At 41.4% G+C, this 18739-nt stretch overlaps 2 protein-coding genes across 6 annotated transcripts in view; one reads left to right on the top strand and one right to left on the bottom strand.

Annotated features, from left to right (window-relative positions):
• OSBPL10 (oxysterol binding protein like 10) overlaps nucleotides 1-10128 on the top strand; it is a 76108-nt gene extending 65980 nt beyond the window's left edge. For 4 of the 5 annotated variants that reach the window (XM_080974719.1, XM_080974718.1, XM_080974717.1 and 1 more), the window contains 4 exons: nucleotides 3717-3903; nucleotides 5034-5216; nucleotides 7113-7266; nucleotides 9705-10128. In XM_080974719.1, the coding sequence (XP_080830845.1) occupies nucleotides 3717-3903; nucleotides 5034-5216; nucleotides 7113-7266; nucleotides 9705-9749 (569 nt within the window). In that variant the 3' untranslated portion in view covers nucleotides 9750-10128. Of the gene's footprint in view, nucleotides 1-3716; nucleotides 3904-5033; nucleotides 5217-7112; nucleotides 7267-9704 lie in introns of those variants that run through there. The other variant, XM_080974720.1, reaches the window with a different exon arrangement.
• A 6317-nt stretch (nucleotides 10129-16445) lies between these two features.
• STT3B (STT3 oligosaccharyltransferase complex catalytic subunit B) overlaps nucleotides 16446-18739 on the bottom strand; it is a 48957-nt gene continuing 46663 nt past the window's right edge. Inside the window, exon 16 of the mRNA XM_080974715.1 lies at nucleotides 16446-18006. Coding sequence (XP_080830841.1) covers nucleotides 17926-18006 — 81 coding nt within the window. The 3' untranslated portion in view covers nucleotides 16446-17925. The remainder of the gene's footprint in view (nucleotides 18007-18739) is intronic.

Genomic DNA, 18739 nt, shown 5'->3' with positions numbered 1-18739 from the left:
AGTCTCATGCTCCAGCAACGGAGCTGTATCTCTGGATCTTCATATTCCTCCCCAACTGACTTACCGTATTGGCCCGAATATAAGCCGCACTCCCCCCGCCCCAAATTCCGACCGTGAAAAGTTAAAGTGTGGCTTAAATTCGCCACCTTACAAAAATGGGGTTTTACGATAGCGCTGCTGAAACAGACATGCGGTAAAATGGAACAAAAAATGTTTTATTGCCAATTTGCGAGCTTGAGACTGTTGTGCAATTAATTCTAATGCCATTCATTGCTTTCCCCGTATTTTACAGTGCAGTATTGATTCTTTGTTTGCATTTATGGTGCTACGAACAGGTGTTTAACTCACTTACAGGTCCTCTATAGTACCTGTACGATTTTCTTCTACATTTTCCGTTTACATGTATGAGTTCCTGCAGAATTGTAGCAATTGAATAGCAATTTGCGATTTTAGCGGATGTACGGTAACTTTTGCTGGCTTGCCAGATCAAAGGCTTAAATTGTCTCGGAGTTACAATTCTACCAACCGCAGCAATTTTCAGCCTGTAACCTAATTTTAAGGGAGCGGCTTATATTCGGGTATTGTCCTTTTTCCTCCCTGCCACTCTTGAATTTTAAAGGTGCAGCTTATTTGCTATTGCGGCTTATATTCGGGCCAATACGGTACGTACCCTAGGCTTTGCAACACACCTTGGCTGTGATAAAATGCCACATTCCTGGCTTTGATTTTTCATATATTTCTTTCAAATACATATTAAACATATTACAATATTAGTAAATATGGCATACTCTGACTTACCCGTTAAAAGCACATAGCGCAAATATGCTAATGGAACGATAACACAAGTTGTAAATCACTGCTTCTCATTTTTGGTTCCTGGCAGACATAATAGCCTAGGAATACGTCCCGAGCTTTGGGTCGTAACATGGTTTTGAACTTTGGTTCCTGCTCACTGTGTATTACTTCTTACAGTACAGTTGTCTTTGCTCAGTCTCGTCTTAAGAATTGTGGGCCTTTTCTCGCCTCTCCTATCTGATGCCATTCAGATGTTAAAGGGACCCCTGACCATTAGGTCCAGTCGTGACCGACTCTGGGGTTGCGGCGCTCATTTTGCTTTATTGGCCGAGGGAGCCTGCGTACAGCTTCCGGGTCGTGTGGCCAGCATGACTAAGCCGCTTCTGGCAAAACAGAGCTGCTCACGGAAACGCCGTTTACCTTTCTGCCGGAGCGGTACCTATTCATCTACTTGCACTTTGATGTGCTTTTGAACTGCTAGGTTGGCAGGAGCAGGGACCAAGCAACGGGAGCTCACCCTGTTGCAGGTATTCGAACTACTGACCTTCTGATCGGCAAGTCCTAGGCTCTGTAGTTTAACCAACAGCGCCACCCGCGTCCCAATTCAGATGTTGCTGAACCACAGTTACTGTAATTCCTGACCCTTAATGGTGTTGGCTGGGTTTGATGGGAGCTGGAGTTCAACAATATTTGGAGAGAAATACACTGGAGAAGACTGATATAAAGAATGTTGGAATAATGGGTTGATCTGCAACTGCTTCTAGGTCAAGACTACTTCGTGGTCTGCCAAAAAGGAAAAAACACACAGAAAACATGCTGATTGGAAGTTAGTATACGAGAGATTCTTTATGGCAAGCCTCCCCAAGTTGAGAAATTAATTTCACGCTGGGAAGTATGAATTTTCTCATCTCTTCTCTCCTTGGGAACGTGTGAAAGAAGCCTTCATTTTGAATTCAGAGGGAAAGCCCTCATGTGTCCAGTCCTTATATGCTAGGATAGCAGTGTATACAATTAGACTGTCAGAATCTTAAGCTCATTGGAAACAAGCAGTTTGGAATAAATTATTAGTGTCTTCCCAGGTGGTATCAGTCTCTCTGCTTGCTTATAGGTGGGGAGTGATCATGCTTCTATTCTGCACAACTTTTAACGGTTTTTAATATGTGAAAGTTTGATTCCGTTCCTCCTGGTTGTAAGAAGCTTCCTGCTTTGTTCTTAATCTGGGTTTGTTGAATTTTGGTTTTAATGTTTGCATGCAGCTTTTTTTTTTTTTTTTTTTTTTGGTGGGGGGGGGCGTCCCTGTTAGGATTGAAGGGAAATACTCATGTGATGATGGCGTTCCATCATATGACTATGTGCGTCATTCACTGTGCTGCTCACAGTTATTTTCGTTCTGCAAATCAGTGTAGCTGCTGGTTGTCGTAAGTGACTGAAGTTGTGGCCTAAGCGAGTACCATGTGATTGAAAAATAAGAGATGTGCGTGAGGACCCTTCTCTTGTAGGAAACCACTTAAGACCGCTGACGTCTTCCACAACCATTCATTGCATGAATCTGAATAGAATCAAAAGAGAATGTTGATTCTGACTCCTTATGACTTTGTTACCAACTCTTTAATTGGTTTCCCAAACTTAGGTCTCCAGCGGTTTTGGGGACTACAGTTCCCATCATCCCTGACCACTGGTCCTGCTAGCTAGGGATGATGGGAGTTGTAGTCTAAAAACAACTGCAGACCCATGGTTTTTGACCTACAGCATCACCTTGTGTATTTTATCGATGTGACCTGCAGAAAACATGTTGCTCAAAAGTATGGGGTCACAGGGGGGCGGAAATAATACGTTTAGCAGTATATATAATGGATGCTTGTAGAGAGCTTTCCTTGTCTCACCCAAGCAATGACAATAACTTGGACCTGCTTCAGATTTTCTGCTAGGGAATTTGGAAGAATTTGTTCACATTAAATGCCCAAATCAAGGATCCTGGGACTATATCCCAGAATACATGTCCAGCTCAAATCTGTGCTTTTATTTTTCTGTGGGTGCTGAATGTATTTATCAATTCATACTGTTAGTTCTAGTTAATGGTAACTGATGGTGGATACAGTATAAGGGTCTCTTGGTTTGACTACTCAAGACTTGAGTCTTGCTTGCAGGTTTCTCCAGAAGGCAGGCATCTGTTTGGACACCATGAGGATGATGAGCTAGATGGGTCTTTGGTGAGATCCAGCAGGCTCCTATTGGGTTTTAAAATATTGTTTTAGGGGAGCCTTGTTAGATGCACTGCCAGGCTACCTGCAGTTGGTATCACTTTGCCATATTAGGCACCTCATATTCAAGACAAAGTAGCACCTGACATTTTGGCTGAATCTAAGCAAATAGGTCATTCTCATGGTGGGACTTCCACTGCATGTAGGCTGCTTATTCCAAGCTGGCAGGAAGTGGGATAGATACGTTATTTTATCAAATTTTCAGGAGAGCGACTTTAGAAGTTAGGCACTTTTCTCTTTGGCGGGTGGAATATAACACAACTTTTTTTTTTTTTAAGCTTGCAGCTATGTTGAGACATAGATTGGATATGTGGAGACCAGATTGGATTGCTTGAATGGCTTCACCAGTCATGTCTGGTTTCCGTTTTAAATTTTGTAGCCTTTTAAAACCAAATTACCCCAAGGAAAGGAGGATTTTACAAAAGGGCAGTTGCGAAAAGCATCTTATTCTTGGTGGAGATCGTTCCTATTATATCAGTCTTGGTGTTTCTCCTCCCCTTCAAGGAAAATAAAAATAAATAGCATTTACTATAAACTACGTTGCTTCTTTTCAGTACCAGGTAAACAGTGATCATCCTTCTGGAAAGAATATTGTCAAATTTTCAGTGCTAAAAAGTATTTCTCTCCATCCCCACCCCCCATTTCTGCCCCCATCCATAGGTATTCTTTATCTGCTGGAACATGGGGAGGAATATGTGTTCACGCTGCCTTGTGCCTATGCTCGCTCCATTCTTACCGTTCCTTGGGTGGAGCTGGGAGGTAAAGTGAGCATTCTCTGTGCGAAGAGTGGCTATTCGGCTACAGTCACATTCCACACCAAGCCTTTCTATGGGGGAAAAGTACACAGGTACTGAAACTGCTCTTTCGCATACTTTTATTTTTCTTTTCTAAAGATTGCTCTGTGGAAAATAAAATAAAATACTAAGACAAGCAATATTAACTGCCAAACTGCTTACTGTTTATAATGCTGCAGTTGCTAGTGATTTTATACTACTTTAGAAATGTGCTTTGCAAGCAATGTTCTGTATGCTTTCATAAGAAGAACAACAACATGTGCTCGTATTTGAGGCTGTTCCATTTCCTGCAGCTTTAGGGAACTGAAGGAGACTCCCAGGCACTCAGTGGCTGAAACTTCACAGGGTCTTGAATCCATATCACCATCAGGACTGGGAGATACCTGGTTTTCAACATCGCGATCTGTCACTAGCTAAACATCGTGATATACCGATATATCACAGTGTCTGAAATAAGGATGTGGAACTGTGTAGAGGTGAACAGCAGGGCCGGGTGATACCTGTTTTCCCCAGCATCGTGATATAATCACCAAGTATATATCGCAACATATCGCTATATCACAATGTTTGAAATAAGGGGGGAGAGAGTTGTTTTTCCTGCATCGTGATTTTTGCATAGCACATGCGCACACACATACATCATGATTTACATTATATTACCAGGTTGAAAATTGTGAGACTGGTATCACGATATGGACTTCAAATTGGTTTTGATATATTGTCCAACCCTAATCACCATATTTTAACTCTGGGTGCTGTGTGAAATGTGAAGCGCCAACCACAGGGAAGTAAATCAGATGAAAAGAAAGGACACTGTGCAAGAACAGGATAGTTCTTTAGTGTGCCCCCTCTTTTTAAAAAAAAAATATCCAGACTAAGCTAGGAGCCGCAAAATTGGCAATACATTTGCATAGAGCAATGGTCCCTGGTATTTTGTTTGTAATGGAGACATCAAGTTTATGAGAATGTGGTCAATACATAATGAATGTAGCAACTTGAGTGCTCTCCAGCTCAGAAATGTCTCTGAATTGTTCTTGTTGCGGTTTTTCTAAAAAACAAAATGATTATTCTTGGCCTCCTTTTCTGAGTTTGAGTCCAGTGGAAATATTTGCTGTGCATGCAAGTGATTTCCTTTCTGGACTCACCTGTGTCTTAATCTCCATGTTTTATCATTTTGATGTAGGGTTACAGCTGAGGTGAAGCATAACCCCACCAACACCATAGTGTGTAAAGCACAAGGGGAGTGGAACGGCACGCTGGAGTTTACGTACAGCAACGGAGAAACCAAAATAATCGACACCACCAAGCTACCCATCATCCGCAAGAAGATCAGACCGATAGCAAAACAAGGTCCATTTGAATCAAGGTGAGGATCCTTTTGCAAAACCATCATGACTAGTTGCGCTTAAGAGAAGCAGGAAAAGAAAGGATATATTGAAGCACTTGTCCCTGTTTGTACAGCAGTGTGGAAAGAGCAACATAACTATCTTGCTTCCCTAAGGATGTTTCCAAGTTTTCGGTTTTTTTCCAATGACTTGTCTGCTGAATCAGCATGCTGACATTCTGCCTCCATGGGGATTCTTCCACCCACTGTGCTAATTGCTGCTGCACAAAGGCTCTTTGGAAACTGCTTTCCTGTATATGTTATTTTTATTTGTTGAATGTTTATCCCTCTAATATGGAGGGCCCAGAACAAGCAAGAAGAAAAGTCACATAATACATTGATATCATTGGGAGAAGGGCTGTAGTTTAGGGAAGAGCCATCATAACTCATTGGCAGAGCATCTCTCTTGTATGCAATGGTCCCAAATTAAAGTCCTGGGATCTTCAGGTAGGGCTGGAAGAAACTCCTTGTCTGAAATTCTTGAGAGTTGCTGCCAAGTCAGTGCAGACAAAACAAGAGTTATAGGTAAGCTCAATGACATTCGCACACTCCACCCATGAAAATTTCACAGAGATTTTGTTCCCAAATGTTGCCGCCCTGCACTAATTTTCAGATACAATTCCTTTTCTCACTAACTGATGGAGAATGATGGGTAGCCCAGAGAAAAGGGGGATCGTTCCTGAAGTCTTTTTGACTTCCAAAATGTTCGGATACCAAAGCGCAGCTTCTGATTGGCTACAGGAAGCTCCTGCAGCCAATCGGAAGCCGCAGAAGCCCTGTTGGACGTTCAGCTTCCAAAAAAAGTTTGAAAACCGGAACACTCGCTTCCGGTTATCGGGAGCCAAAAGATTCAGCAACTAAGCTGTTCAATATCCAAGGTACGACTGTACTTAACACCACGAAAGCTGGTGCTGATATGCCCAAAATGTTGTAGAGGCTGCACCTTCTCAGGCACATACCTCCACATGCCCCAAAATCCAACCTTTCTGGACAGCAGTCCGACAAGAGATACACAAACAAGATTAAGAAGATATGCAAGAGATTAACTAAACAGGTATTAGAACTAACCCCAGAACTGGCCCTACTGAACATCTTTCCAAGATCATAATGACCACTCACATTATACAGAGCTTATAACCCACCTACTCTCAGCGGGCAGAAGCCTCATAGCCAGACAGTGGAGAGACCTGACAGGAGTAAACATGGGCCACTGGTACCAAATTGTATGGGAAACTAGAAAAGCTAACCAACAAACAGAAACTGACACAGGGACAAATAGAAGAGGACACATCTCCCCAAGTATGGCTTCCCTTTATCACATGCACAGCCCAACAAGACAACAACAAGAACCCACTGACAACATATGAATCAATCTGGCTTTCTTGAGCCAACAAGCCCCTCCCCCCAAATGTAAACAAATCCAAACTGCAACCAGCCACAGACAACCAACCACACCCCGGACCCCCAATCCCTCTCATGACCAAGGAAATATAACAAGTGAATAGAAATACAACCTATTCAGTTGACGCTGACACAAAACCCCACTATAAAAAAATAATATAGGTTTCACCACCACCCCTCCTCTTCCCCGACTCAACACTAATGTCTCATATCAAATTTAACTGATCTGTAAGAAAGACTGTACAACCCGAAAAAGAGACAAGGCATGTACTTTTGTAAACCAAGAAAATCTTTAATAAAAATTATTAAAGTAAAAACAAGAAGCTGATTCTAGAGTTGCATGCTATTCCCTCCTGCTAGGCTTCAATTGTTTTCCACCTGTTGGCTAGGAGGTTCCTTCCCATTCCAAAAAGCGGACTGGCAATTTTCTTCATTCTCTCCAATTCCCTTTATGTCCTGGTCTGATCTACTCGACAGGCATCTTTGGCAACACGTTACGAACGCCCTGAGAGAAGGCAACATCAGCGCAGCAACAGACCACAAACAGCTTCTTGAGGAGCGGCAGCGAGTAGAGGAAAGGCAGCGAGCAATTAGCAATACGGTCTGGAAACCAAAATATTTCATCAAAGAGGTAACGAGACTGCTACTTAAGTGGCAGTCAGCTTTTTATTTTTCCTTTTACAATGTTGTTTAGTCGTTTAGTTGTGTCCGACTCTTCTTGACCCCATGGACCAGAGCACGCCAGGCACTCCTGTCTTCCACTGCCTCCCGCAGTTTGGTCAGACTCATGCTGGTAGCTTTGAGAACACTGTGAAACCATCTCGTCCTCTGTTGTCTCCTTCTCCTTGTGCCCTCCATCTTTCCCAACATCAGGGTCTTTTCCAGGGAGTCTTCTCTTCTCATGAGGTGGCCAAAGTATTGGAGCCTCAGCTTCACGATCTGTCCTTCCAGTGAGCACTCGGGGCTGATTTCCTTAAGAATGGATACGTTTGATCTTCTTGCAGTCCATGGGACTCTCAAGAGTCTCCTCCAGCACCATAATTCAAAAGCATGATTCAAAAGCATCAATTCTTCGGCGATCAGCCTTCTTTATGGTCCAGCTCTCACTTCCATACATCACTACTGGGAAAACCATAGCTTTTACTATACGGACCTTTGTTGGCAAGGTGATGTCTTTACTTTTTAAGATGCTGTCTAGGTTTGCCATCGCCTTTCTCCCAAGGAGCAGGCGTCTTTTAATTTCGTGACTGCTGTCACCATCTGCAGTGATCATGGAGCCCAAGAAAGTAAAGTCTCTCACTGCCTCCATTTCTTCCCCTTCTATTTGCCAGGAAGTGATGGGACCAGTGGTCCCACACCACTGGTCCCATCACCTCCTTTTACAATGGCAATGCATTAAACAACTGTGTTCAGACATCATGCTCAACTAGGGTTAGCAAGACGTGAATGAACCTTGCATCCTCCTGTGTGCTCATGCGTCTCCTTCCCCTCCTCTCTTGTCCTCTCCTCAAAGAGGACTTTATGCCTTTTGGTAACCACAGATTGCTGTGTTGCCTGTACCTGAACTGAGATTATCGTTAACTTTGGCTAGTTTAAGCAAACCCACTTCAAAAACCATGGGTTGAAACCATGGCTTGCTGGACCTAACCATGGTTAACATGAAGCGCGTATGATATTTACTAAAATAGGGAGTAACTGCCTCTGAATTCCATCAAATCTCTGGCCCCGTGTGGAAGGAGAGGAGGAGAGCATTCAAGCCCTGGAGGCAGTTAGCTTCCTTCACTAAAGGAAGATATCCTTCAGCGTGATATCTGAACACTGCCAGCATTGTTAGGATCACGAGGACCTTTGATTTTTAAGATTTGTCTTAGCCATAGAACATGCCTTGTTGGAAAGTTCTCTGATGTTGACTCACGCAATACAGATAAAGATGGAGGAAAGACAAATGCCCCATTTAGCAACACCGGAGCGAATTTTGACAAGCTATTTTTGGATGCCATTTAAAGTTACTTTTCAGGCTATTCTGCTTAATCTTAGTAACCATTAATTCTTATTAAATGCAGGAAGCCGGGAGATGAATAGAATGGGCGAGATGGAACCTATTAGATGCCTTTTACCACAATAAATATTTTATTCAGTTATTTATAGGGAGACTTTTATGGAGTTCTGCACAACTCTATGAAATGTCACGAGCCACTACAAGCTTAAAGCAATAAGCCCAGGGCCAAATGTGTGCATCTTTCTGTCTCTTTTTCCTTTTCCTTTCATTGATTTCCCCCTCAGTTTGATATTTTTCTGTGGTTTGTGGAAGAGCTAATATCTAGAAACAGGATTACTGTTGTCCCCCAATAAGAAGACGGTTTTATTGCAAACCATTTTTCTGGAAGCCAAACAGATTGTCTATTATCTTTTCGTTCAGACAGAACGTTTAGGGCGGGGGTAGGAATCTGTGCCCCTGCCGATGTTTTTGAACTCCAATCCCCAGCCAGCCTGCTCAGGGATGCAGGGAATTTTTTAACCCAGCACCTGAAGGTCTACTTTCCTCCATCCCTGGTTTAAAGTAAGGTTAATAAATGAGTAGCTTTGGCCACGAGGTGCAATTAGCCTTGCAGACAGAAAACAAGAGGAGCCGAGATAACATTCTCTGGTGAATATATTCCCTGTTAGAGACACCCCAGTAGGAAAATTGCCCTGCCACTGAGATAAAACAAGGCAGACTGCTGTATTAAGCAGCAGTTACAAGTTTGTAAGTGCACCTTATCCACAGGGGAATCTTTCTTTAAATCTTTCTCTGTTGTAGATCCAGCTTCACAGAGGCAAGCTCCCTTAGTCTGCGAAGTGGCTTGCTTCCTCAGGAGTGGAGCTATATTGCAGCGAGGCTATCAGAGGAAATATTTTCTGTGTGGATGGCGCTCTTATTGCCAGATTAATTGTGACTTTGGGATCACGACTCAGAAAATGCAAGCTTTGCAGAAGCTACGCTGGACTTTGCAGAGTATTTAACTTCTTGAAAATTTGTTGTACGGCACTAAAGTGAGACTGACTTGCAATTTCTGTGATTCTTTACAGGATGAAGGGTGGATATACTTTGATCCCCTCTGGAAGGCTCATTGATAATCAACTCATCTGGACTCGAAAGGAGCCCATTTTCTAAGGCATTAAAAGATGCACTTTTTAAATTTCAGGTGTGATCTTAGTCTTGCTATAAAAGCTGCATACTGTGAATTATGCAGCTCAAAACAGCTAAAAGCTCAAGTTTATTGAAGAGCCATTTCCTGTTCATATTAGATATATGCACTTCCAGTGTATTGATATATAGACGTCTATTATAGAACCCCCCCCCCCAAAATACACGGACGATGATTAAAACACAGTTCTTTTGCACTCAAGTCACAATGTCCATCACACTGCTTGCAGGATAAGCCTTCGTACTGGTAATTGACACTTTTAGTATTATTATTATTAGCTGAGATTTTCAATTTTTCACATTGCCCCCCCCCCCAAAAAAAGAAGAATAAAAAAGGTTTTGCACTTAAGGCCACTTGACACTGACAGCAGTTTCATGGTCAAGCCTGTGGCTGAAACAACTCGCTTTGTCTGACACAAGAAAATTTCCTTTGTGCACCCATACAATAGAATGCTTCTGTCGGTGATTCACTCTCAAGCACTCACTTCTTGGCATCTTGTAGGAAGACAGGAATACCTAAGCAGCCTTGTTCATCTGTTGCCCTCATCTTTTCAACTGTATGCTATGCGTGCCCATTGTCATTCTTTTGAAGACCCAGATCTCCTTGGTGAGTCCCTTGCCAGCTGATGCAGCAGAGACTTCTGTTATACCATGCTTTATAGAGCAGGCTTCCTCCACCTCGGCCCTCCAGATGTTTTTGGCCTACAACTCCCATGATCCCTAGCTAGCAGGACCAGCGGTCGGGGATGATGGCAATTGTAGTCTCAAAACATCTGGAGGGCCGAGGTTGAGGAAGCCTGCTTTAGAGACTATTCATTGTACCTTCAAGTTGTAAGCAGATTCGCCTTGTGTCTGTATACCATTCTTTTGCGATACTAATTGCTTTGATACTCTTCCATATAGGGGGAGCGTATGTGTAGCCCCTGAAGAAAATATCAGCTCTACAATAGAGATTTAATTTAGATGCTGAGACTATACTACTTGGCATAAGTTAAGGGCTTTAGAAAGGGGGGGGGGTGGAAATCCTGCACCATAGTTTTTGTAGTGTATGAGAGATGCCCTAAAGTGTTTAGTGACGCCAGAGGTTGTCAGAGTACTATCTTGTCTACTATTAAGATTTTTGGCTTTTTTGTAGGAAATTTATGGTCCAAACCGGTTGTTCGGAATACTGTTTATCAGCTGCTGAGAAGGTAGGACAGGGGAGTAAAAACCCAGCCCACCCCCCTGCCCCATATTTCTCATTTCCTGGTTGATGGCATTTGGATAACCCAAGAAGCACTGGGCAGTAGAACTGTCTGCACATCAGCCCTTTGGACACAGGTTACAGATGCTTGACTAAGCATAGCCATGTTGAGGTGATTGGGGGTGCGTATGTATCTGAATGGTTCAATAGGTAATTGCTCTGTTAGAGCCAGCAGCCATTCTCTCTCTTTCTCCCTTTTTTGTACATACATTTGAACCATTCATAGATGCGATTGGGATGCATGAAGAAAACCTGTTGGGAAGGAATTGCAAAATCCAAGAATTTACCGTGAGATTGTTAGAGGAAGGAATTCTAGTTGTGCTTCAGTTGTAGCTGCACAATTGCTCATATATCCTAATGGTTAAATAGGCTTGATTTAAAATAATCGATCAGTGTAGAAGGTTCTCTGCATAGTTCATGAAATCATCTTTACAGTCCTCCTAAATCATTCTATGTATTAGTTAGGAATGCTGATTTTTTCTTTGTATTATTTTTGTGCCTTGTCTGCTCTGATTCACTACTCACAGATTGTATATTAAAAAAAGGAAAGATACATTAGTTAGCTTTTTAATAATTTTCTCAGCAGAAATGCAAGGTGGCAGTCCAAACTATACACATATATCTATATATAAAGGAATGTATTACAACTTTGCATTATCCTTGCTTTTAGCTCTTGCCTTTGAAGAGCATCCAACATTTTACCTGAATACCTATGAATCAAGCTCTACCTTTGTCCCTATTTGTTGTATACTTGTATCAGCATATGAAAGCCATTGTATTTATAAAAGCAAATTTTTCTTAAACGTGTTTAAACCATATTTTAAAGGGGGGAAATGTACATCCTCAGTGTAATACAAATCTTGTTTTGAAATGAAAGTTTTATAGATACTGATTTTCTGTTTTCAAATTCTAAGTCTGAGTGGTCTCTAGTTGCAGCAGAACCTGATTTGCACTGCTTGTATAAACTCTTGTTTTAAAGAGGTCAGCCTGTTAAGTCTCTGGTAAACCACAAGTAGTAAACAAATGTTCTGTGTCACCCGAAATCCGAAAGTATCACCTCTCAGTATTTTGCTCATTCGCCAAAGAAATTGTTACATCCTCAGATTACATTATTAATGTTAATTTGAATGTCTAGGTTGTATTTTCCTTTTCTGATTTGAAAATGGTTACCAGTACTGCAGCATAAAGCTACATTTGAATGAACACTTTACAATTCCTGGTGTGTTACAGAGTCTTTTCTACTTAGCACCGCATGGTTTTAAAAAACACCGTTTAACGTTCTAGTAAATACCTTTCTTTCCTCATGTCGGTTAAACACCTGCTTCCTCTACTGAAATCAGTCAGAATTTTATTTTCCAGCACTAAGAGGTGCAGGCTCATATTTGGATAAAGTTAATCAACATGAGGTTCCAAACAGGAAGCCAGGTGGACTTTCCCCTTGCGTTCCAACTTTATGTACCGTTCCTTGTATTTCACAATTATGACAGGTTATTTTGGAATATGAAGAAGCAACATGCCTTATTTGTAAGTTATTTCATGTTTGTCTTGCACCTGCAACTGAAGGATTCTTTTCAGTGTAGATGCTGTACACTTTGAATGGTAATGTAAATTTTGATGTTCTTGCAGTTAACCTTTGTGCACAGCTGTAGGACCTATGCAAATCTTTTCTTAAACACAACTGTTCGTAAACGAATTTATACTTATTTGTTTAAGATCCAATTCTCTGGCAGTCACTTCTGATTAGCCTTCCTTTCGTAATTTTGTGAACTGAACTCACAAACGAAACACTCAATAAATTTTATTTGAATTTATTGATTCTGATGCGCTGTCTGTTCAGCTCGTACATAACCGTGTGGGTTGGAAACCAGTATTGACAATGGAGCCAGCACGTAGCTAGTATTAATTGCTAAAACATCCACTCACTCCTGCAGGCATTGCATTAACAAGACTTGGGAGACTTGTGTATAATGAACAGGCAAGTTGTGCTTTTCTTAGAAGTTAAACATTGGTCATGGGTCAAGACCAGACCCAAGGTGGGTCCTGCCAGCAGCATTTACCACTATATGAATGAGGCTAAAGGTGGATCTGAGCTCTGAAAAGATGGACCTTGCCATTCAGTTCTGATTCAGTTTATGAACAAAGTTGCGGAACTGTTCACCTTGGATAATAAGGTAAGGAAGCAAGTAAGACTGGCCATACTTGGTTTTTCGCTTTTCCAGTCTAAAGGGCATTTTGTTCAACTTCACATAAGCATAACTGGGATTTCTTCTTGGATCTCAGTGTCAGTCTCACGAATGCTTTTGTTAAAACCAGAATTGCTACTTGTCTTGAAAGAGATGGAAGACGCTCTCCACTGGCATTGTCTTTTCCTCCATTTCCTTGCTGGTCTCTTCATTGACTGTATTACGGGGGTGCTTTTTGTTGTTGTTATAGCCTGCCAGCGGGACGCGGGTGGCGCTGTGGGTTAAACCACAGAGCCTAGGACTTGCCGATCAGGATCAGAAGGTCGGCAGTTTGAATCCCCGCGACGGGGTGAGCTCCTGTTGCTCGGTCCCTGCTCCTGCTGACCTAGCAGTTCGAAAGCACGTCAAAGTGCAAGTAGATAAATAGGTACTGCTCCCGCGGGAAGGTAAACGGCGTTTCCGTGCACTGCTCTGGTTTGCCAGAAGTGGCTTAGTCATGCTGGCCACACAACCCAGAAGCTATATGCCAGCTCCCTCGGCCAATAAAGCCAGATGATTGCTGCAACCCCAGTCGGCCACGACTGGACCTAATGATCAGGGGTCCCTTTACATTTACTTTTATAGCCTGCCAGGACCATAAGGTGAGCAAATCAAAGCTGAGTAGCAGGAAGATGTGGCTACCGGACTTCCTATTTTGCAGTGAACCTGACAAGCTGCCCTCTCGGGCGCTCCAGTGCCCAGGTGGGGTCCCAGCCAGAGATTAATTGGGGGGGGGGGGTAAGGGGCATGTCTCCCCTGAACTTTAAAGGGTATTGAAAGGACACTATGCGTGGTCATCCGTTAATGCCATTTTTTGCCTGTGAGCGGGGGGGGGGGGGAATCCTTGTATCCTGGATAAAAAGGCGAGGTGGAAAGTTTTGGAAAGAATGAAAGACGCTAATTTCTGCTTTGCTTGAGCAGTGGAGGGGAGGGGAGGGGAGGCAGTATTTTAAGTCATGTTTTTTCTTTGGGATCTGCGTGATCTACCTTCCCCATAAGCAATGGAACGTAAAGTTTTTGGGAAGAGAGGACTTTAAAGATACCTCTTTACAGTGGATTTATTTTATAACTAAGGACTTTGCCTGAAAGATAATGGAGAATAACAACCTTGAGGGATTTTGAACCACCGCTTGGAACTTTGTATTGTGAAATAAAGAGAGAAAAATATTGTTAATAACTGGATTGACTGTCCGTTAAGCACTCGGAAGAGAATAAACTGTGGAGTTGGATGTAATGGAACTGAGGACCGGCAGGAAGGACTGCAGAAAAATTTATTAGTTTAGGGGGCAGGATGGAGAGGAAATACGGATTTTGTTGAGATTAAATCAGCCTACCCCCTTCAAGCTTGAAGTTGGAAATAAGAAGAGTGAAAGGGAGAGTATTGACCAGTATATACCATACTGAAGGCTTCTGAGACTTTCAGACAGAATAAGAAAGAGGGACTGTTTATTGAGCTGGCTGTATGTAAAATTGAGGATTAAATTTGGCGAAATGTGAGTGGTGGGTGACAATGGGAGATTGGCAGTGTGGGGGGATGTATGTTATATATTTATAAAAAAAATAATAATCTAGGGGTTTCATTTTCACCCTCTGCATGCAGCACCAGCAAAGCTGAGTTGTTTATTATTGGGGCCAGATGTCAGTCAGCAATGATCAAGGCCATGTTAGGGAGGAATGTGTGCATGCTGTCTGTTTTTCTCAGGCAAAGTTACTCCAGAGGTATCGGAAGGAAATATTTCAAAATTGATGAATGGCTATTATAGATAGAGGAAAGAGGATTTACTTGGCTGTTTTGAGGACAGGTTATAACAATGTATATAAGCCACAGCAGAAATTGGCAATTGAACAGGAAAGGAAAGGCACTCTACTGCAAGCCCTCCTTAAGAATATGCAAAGTTTTTCAGTGTGGCAGGTTTGTGTTCAGGGTACTTAACCGGCGACATCCTTTGTCAGGATACTCATTTGCCCCCTGCCTCAACACTGTGTTCCATGATCATTGACTGTACAGAGGAATCTTGCATCAGGCTGTTTATAAATATGAGATCTTGAGGCTCCCTCCCTGCTTGTGGATGGAGGATGCTGTTGTGACTACACAAGGGCTGACGGGAGAGTGAGTTCAGTATTACTCTGGATGGTTTTTGTACATGCTGCTGCTTGTTGCAAACATGGCTATGAGGCCCAGAAATGCTTCTCAAAAGTGCTGTTTCTGGTCAAGATTTGAGCCTTCCGTGTGAGAACATTTTGTGTCTCCTGCTTTTCTTGATCAGAGTTTAGCTCAAATGCAGTAGGTGCAGCAACACAACTGCACAAAGGATATGGAGGACTTTAAGACCCTAGATGGATTCCATGACCTGAGAGGTAAGAGCAACACTATCAAAAAATGGAGAGGAGTATGAAAGCTGTTGTTTTGCAGCCGTATCCTGCAAAAACAACAACCCTTAAGACCACTATAGAAAAATGAATTGTTCCAAGTAACAACAGTCTGGATTTTAGGACAGATCTGCACTTGGTATTAAGGTTGGATTGGAGTCTTGTACTAAAGAAGTAACCAATTTCCCACTAGAACTGAAACTCAGAATTTAAATGTGGTACTGGGTACAAGAACCCATAAGGAAGCCAGTGTAAACCAGAGGTATCAGTCCAAATTTAACGTACCATAAATATGAGATATACTAGATCAGTGTTAAGGATTAAGCCTGCAAGCATAAAGCTTAATTATTTCTTGCAAATGGTTTAAACAGCTCTTTTCCAAACCCAGCTTAAGTTATATTGTGGAACATGAAGGGTTGTCTCAAATAGCGGCCCTCTGCTGATAGAAAGCTCTTTGACTGGTACATGATTTTGAGGCAATGTTTGGCAAATCCCCCTATCGCCTGCAGACCTTCCACCACCAACTTCAACCAGAGCTATTTTTTTGCGGGGTGGGGATGGGGTTACAGAAGAGTAGGAATAGCTGAAGATTGCCATGATCCACTCTGCATACTAGAATGCTTTGCTGATCCTTCTGTCAGCAGAAAGAAAGCAACTGGATGCAAAACTATTCCCTCAGTGACTGGGCAAAGGGTAGATCATCGCAAGAGAATTTGTAAGCAAGTCCATAAGCAGAATTGGCAAAGCTTAATGTAAGATAATAAAAAAAAGGAACAGCAGCCAACCACTTAACACAAAACTTGATTTAACTTTATTTTTCCCTATAGTCAACAACGGGTCTGCATTGAGCTTGAAAGCAACAAAGTAATATAATCTCAATGACAAAGGGTCAGAAATCCAGATTGTTATTTTGTGAAAATGTTGCCACTGCATTATTGATTTAATAACCTCTTTACTCAAAAATGAATTTACAAATAAAAATTATACATCTGAGAAGAAAAGTCAGCAGTAACATTCTCACTGAGCAATAGATAATTTTTTTTTTGTTTGGAAGGTACATACTATTCTGCTTTACACCAATACATCTGGTATAAGCTGTTTTACTATATTGAAATTATGTCCTGTGGCTGTCAGGTGAGCCATACCCCCAAACACATTTAACTTTATTAAAATAACTAAAGGATGTTCAAGTCTGTAAGGTTTCCTATAGTTGGAAAGTGAACGTGTTCAGTCTCCATAATTTAGTGCACTTGATAATTGTCTTTTTAATAAAATAGAAAAGACAAAGCACATAGTCAAGCAAAAAGTTTCCCATCAACTGAAGCACTAAATAAAAATATGGAGAAAAGCCAGTCATTTCCACAACCCCGTGAAAATGGAGGCAGGTTTATAAACCATCTGCCTTTCAGTAGCCACAGAAAGACTTTGGATACTTGTCAAAAAACATCTCCTAACAGGCCAAATTATGGTTTAATGAAAATATGAAGCTAAACAAGCAAAATCTGAGAACACCAGGTGCTAGGGTGCTCAGTAGCATTCATTACTGTCGTGTCTGATTTAAGATACAAATTTAGCCCTTGTATCTACCTACAAGATTTGCCCTATATAGTCCAAGAATACACCTGCATATGGGCAGCAAAACCACCTCTTCTCAAAACAAGTTGCATAATCCAATTATATAATCTGTCTGGTGATTAGTGAAACTGCAGCTTGGTTTACAGTCCAGCACACAACATACAGCAAGAGGAGAGTACATTTCATGAAGTCTTGTAAAATAAATACCTTTAAAGGAGTCCTAGTAGCTGAATATAAAAATATCCACACTCCTGAAAGTGTCAGACCAAGGCTAGTCAATTCATACATTTCACCATTCCAGTAAGATATTGCTGTTCAGCTCAACTACTTAAAAAAAATCTCGACAAGTATGCATGTGCCAAGGACCGAATTAAAGGGCTCTTTGGTGCAATCAGTCCAAATTCAATCGATTGGAAGGATAATATGTACCAGTAAAATAAAATAAAAAATAAAAAAAATCTGCTGCTAGACCTGGACAGCAGCTCAGTCTTGCTCCACAATACAAATCTAAAACAGCTGTTCTCAATAAGCCAAAAATTTTAAAGTCAGACATTGCCTGAAAGTTTTGTACAATAATCTGGACCAATGATGGTTCTGTACCCTCATGTTGCTGTGAAACATGACTTGAGCTAAAGGCAAAGACTGGTTATCTCAAGGACAACTGCTTCAATATTAGCAATCAGTACAGTGTATTTAAACTGTCTTCCTGTTGGGTCTCTTGCCTTTCTTTAAAATTAGTTTATTCTTAATGTAGCCACGCTTCCTTTTGGCAGTCTAAAAAGAAAAACAGAATAGTGTATTAGTTTCTTACAATGCTCTAGTGACTACATCAAGTTCTGCATTGCTCTAGAATATTTAAATATTACATTTGGGGTCAGGGCTAGGAAACTGGCAGGCCTAAGAATCTGAAATTTTTAACAGCCCCACCCTATGCATGTTTTCTCAGAGACAAGTCCCACTGTACTCAATGGAACTTGCCCCCAATAAGTGTGTTTAAGATTATTGCCTAAATCAGGTAAAACTTAGTTGTAGATGATTTGCAGTAAATTTTCATAAGGGCTACAGAACGCTCTTCTCCATATTTTTGACATTTTACTGGTTTCACAATAACCTTTAACACTCAATACCTTTTCAGAAACTGAACTTTAATCTTTTAAAGAAACTGGGAATCTTGAGAACTTGCCCTGAGATAGGGCAGTATCTAAATTTAATAAATAACAAATAACAATCTGGCTTCATAAATTTATTTTCTATGTACATTTAGTCAACACCCCTTAACGTAGGTTTCTGTTTAGTACTTCGTGTTAAGCGTATTTTTAAAATAAAAGGTAGACAAACACAGCATCCATTTTTCCTTCTACAATTGTGCCTCCCAGAAATATTTTAAGCAATTTTAACCTTGGGTTGGATTCTACAAAATAGTTGAGCTAGTGGGAGCCATCACAGTGATGTGATAATTATATGTTAAAGCAAGGTTTGCTTGCCACATGGCAGGCAAGACAGGTAA

Source organism: Podarcis pityusensis, assembly GCF_964106645.2.
Source record: "Podarcis pityusensis genome assembly, chromosome: 12".
NCBI lineage: Eukaryota > Metazoa > Chordata > Lepidosauria > Squamata > Lacertidae > Podarcis > Podarcis pityusensis.
This window is presented reverse-complemented; position numbering and strand designations above follow the sequence as displayed.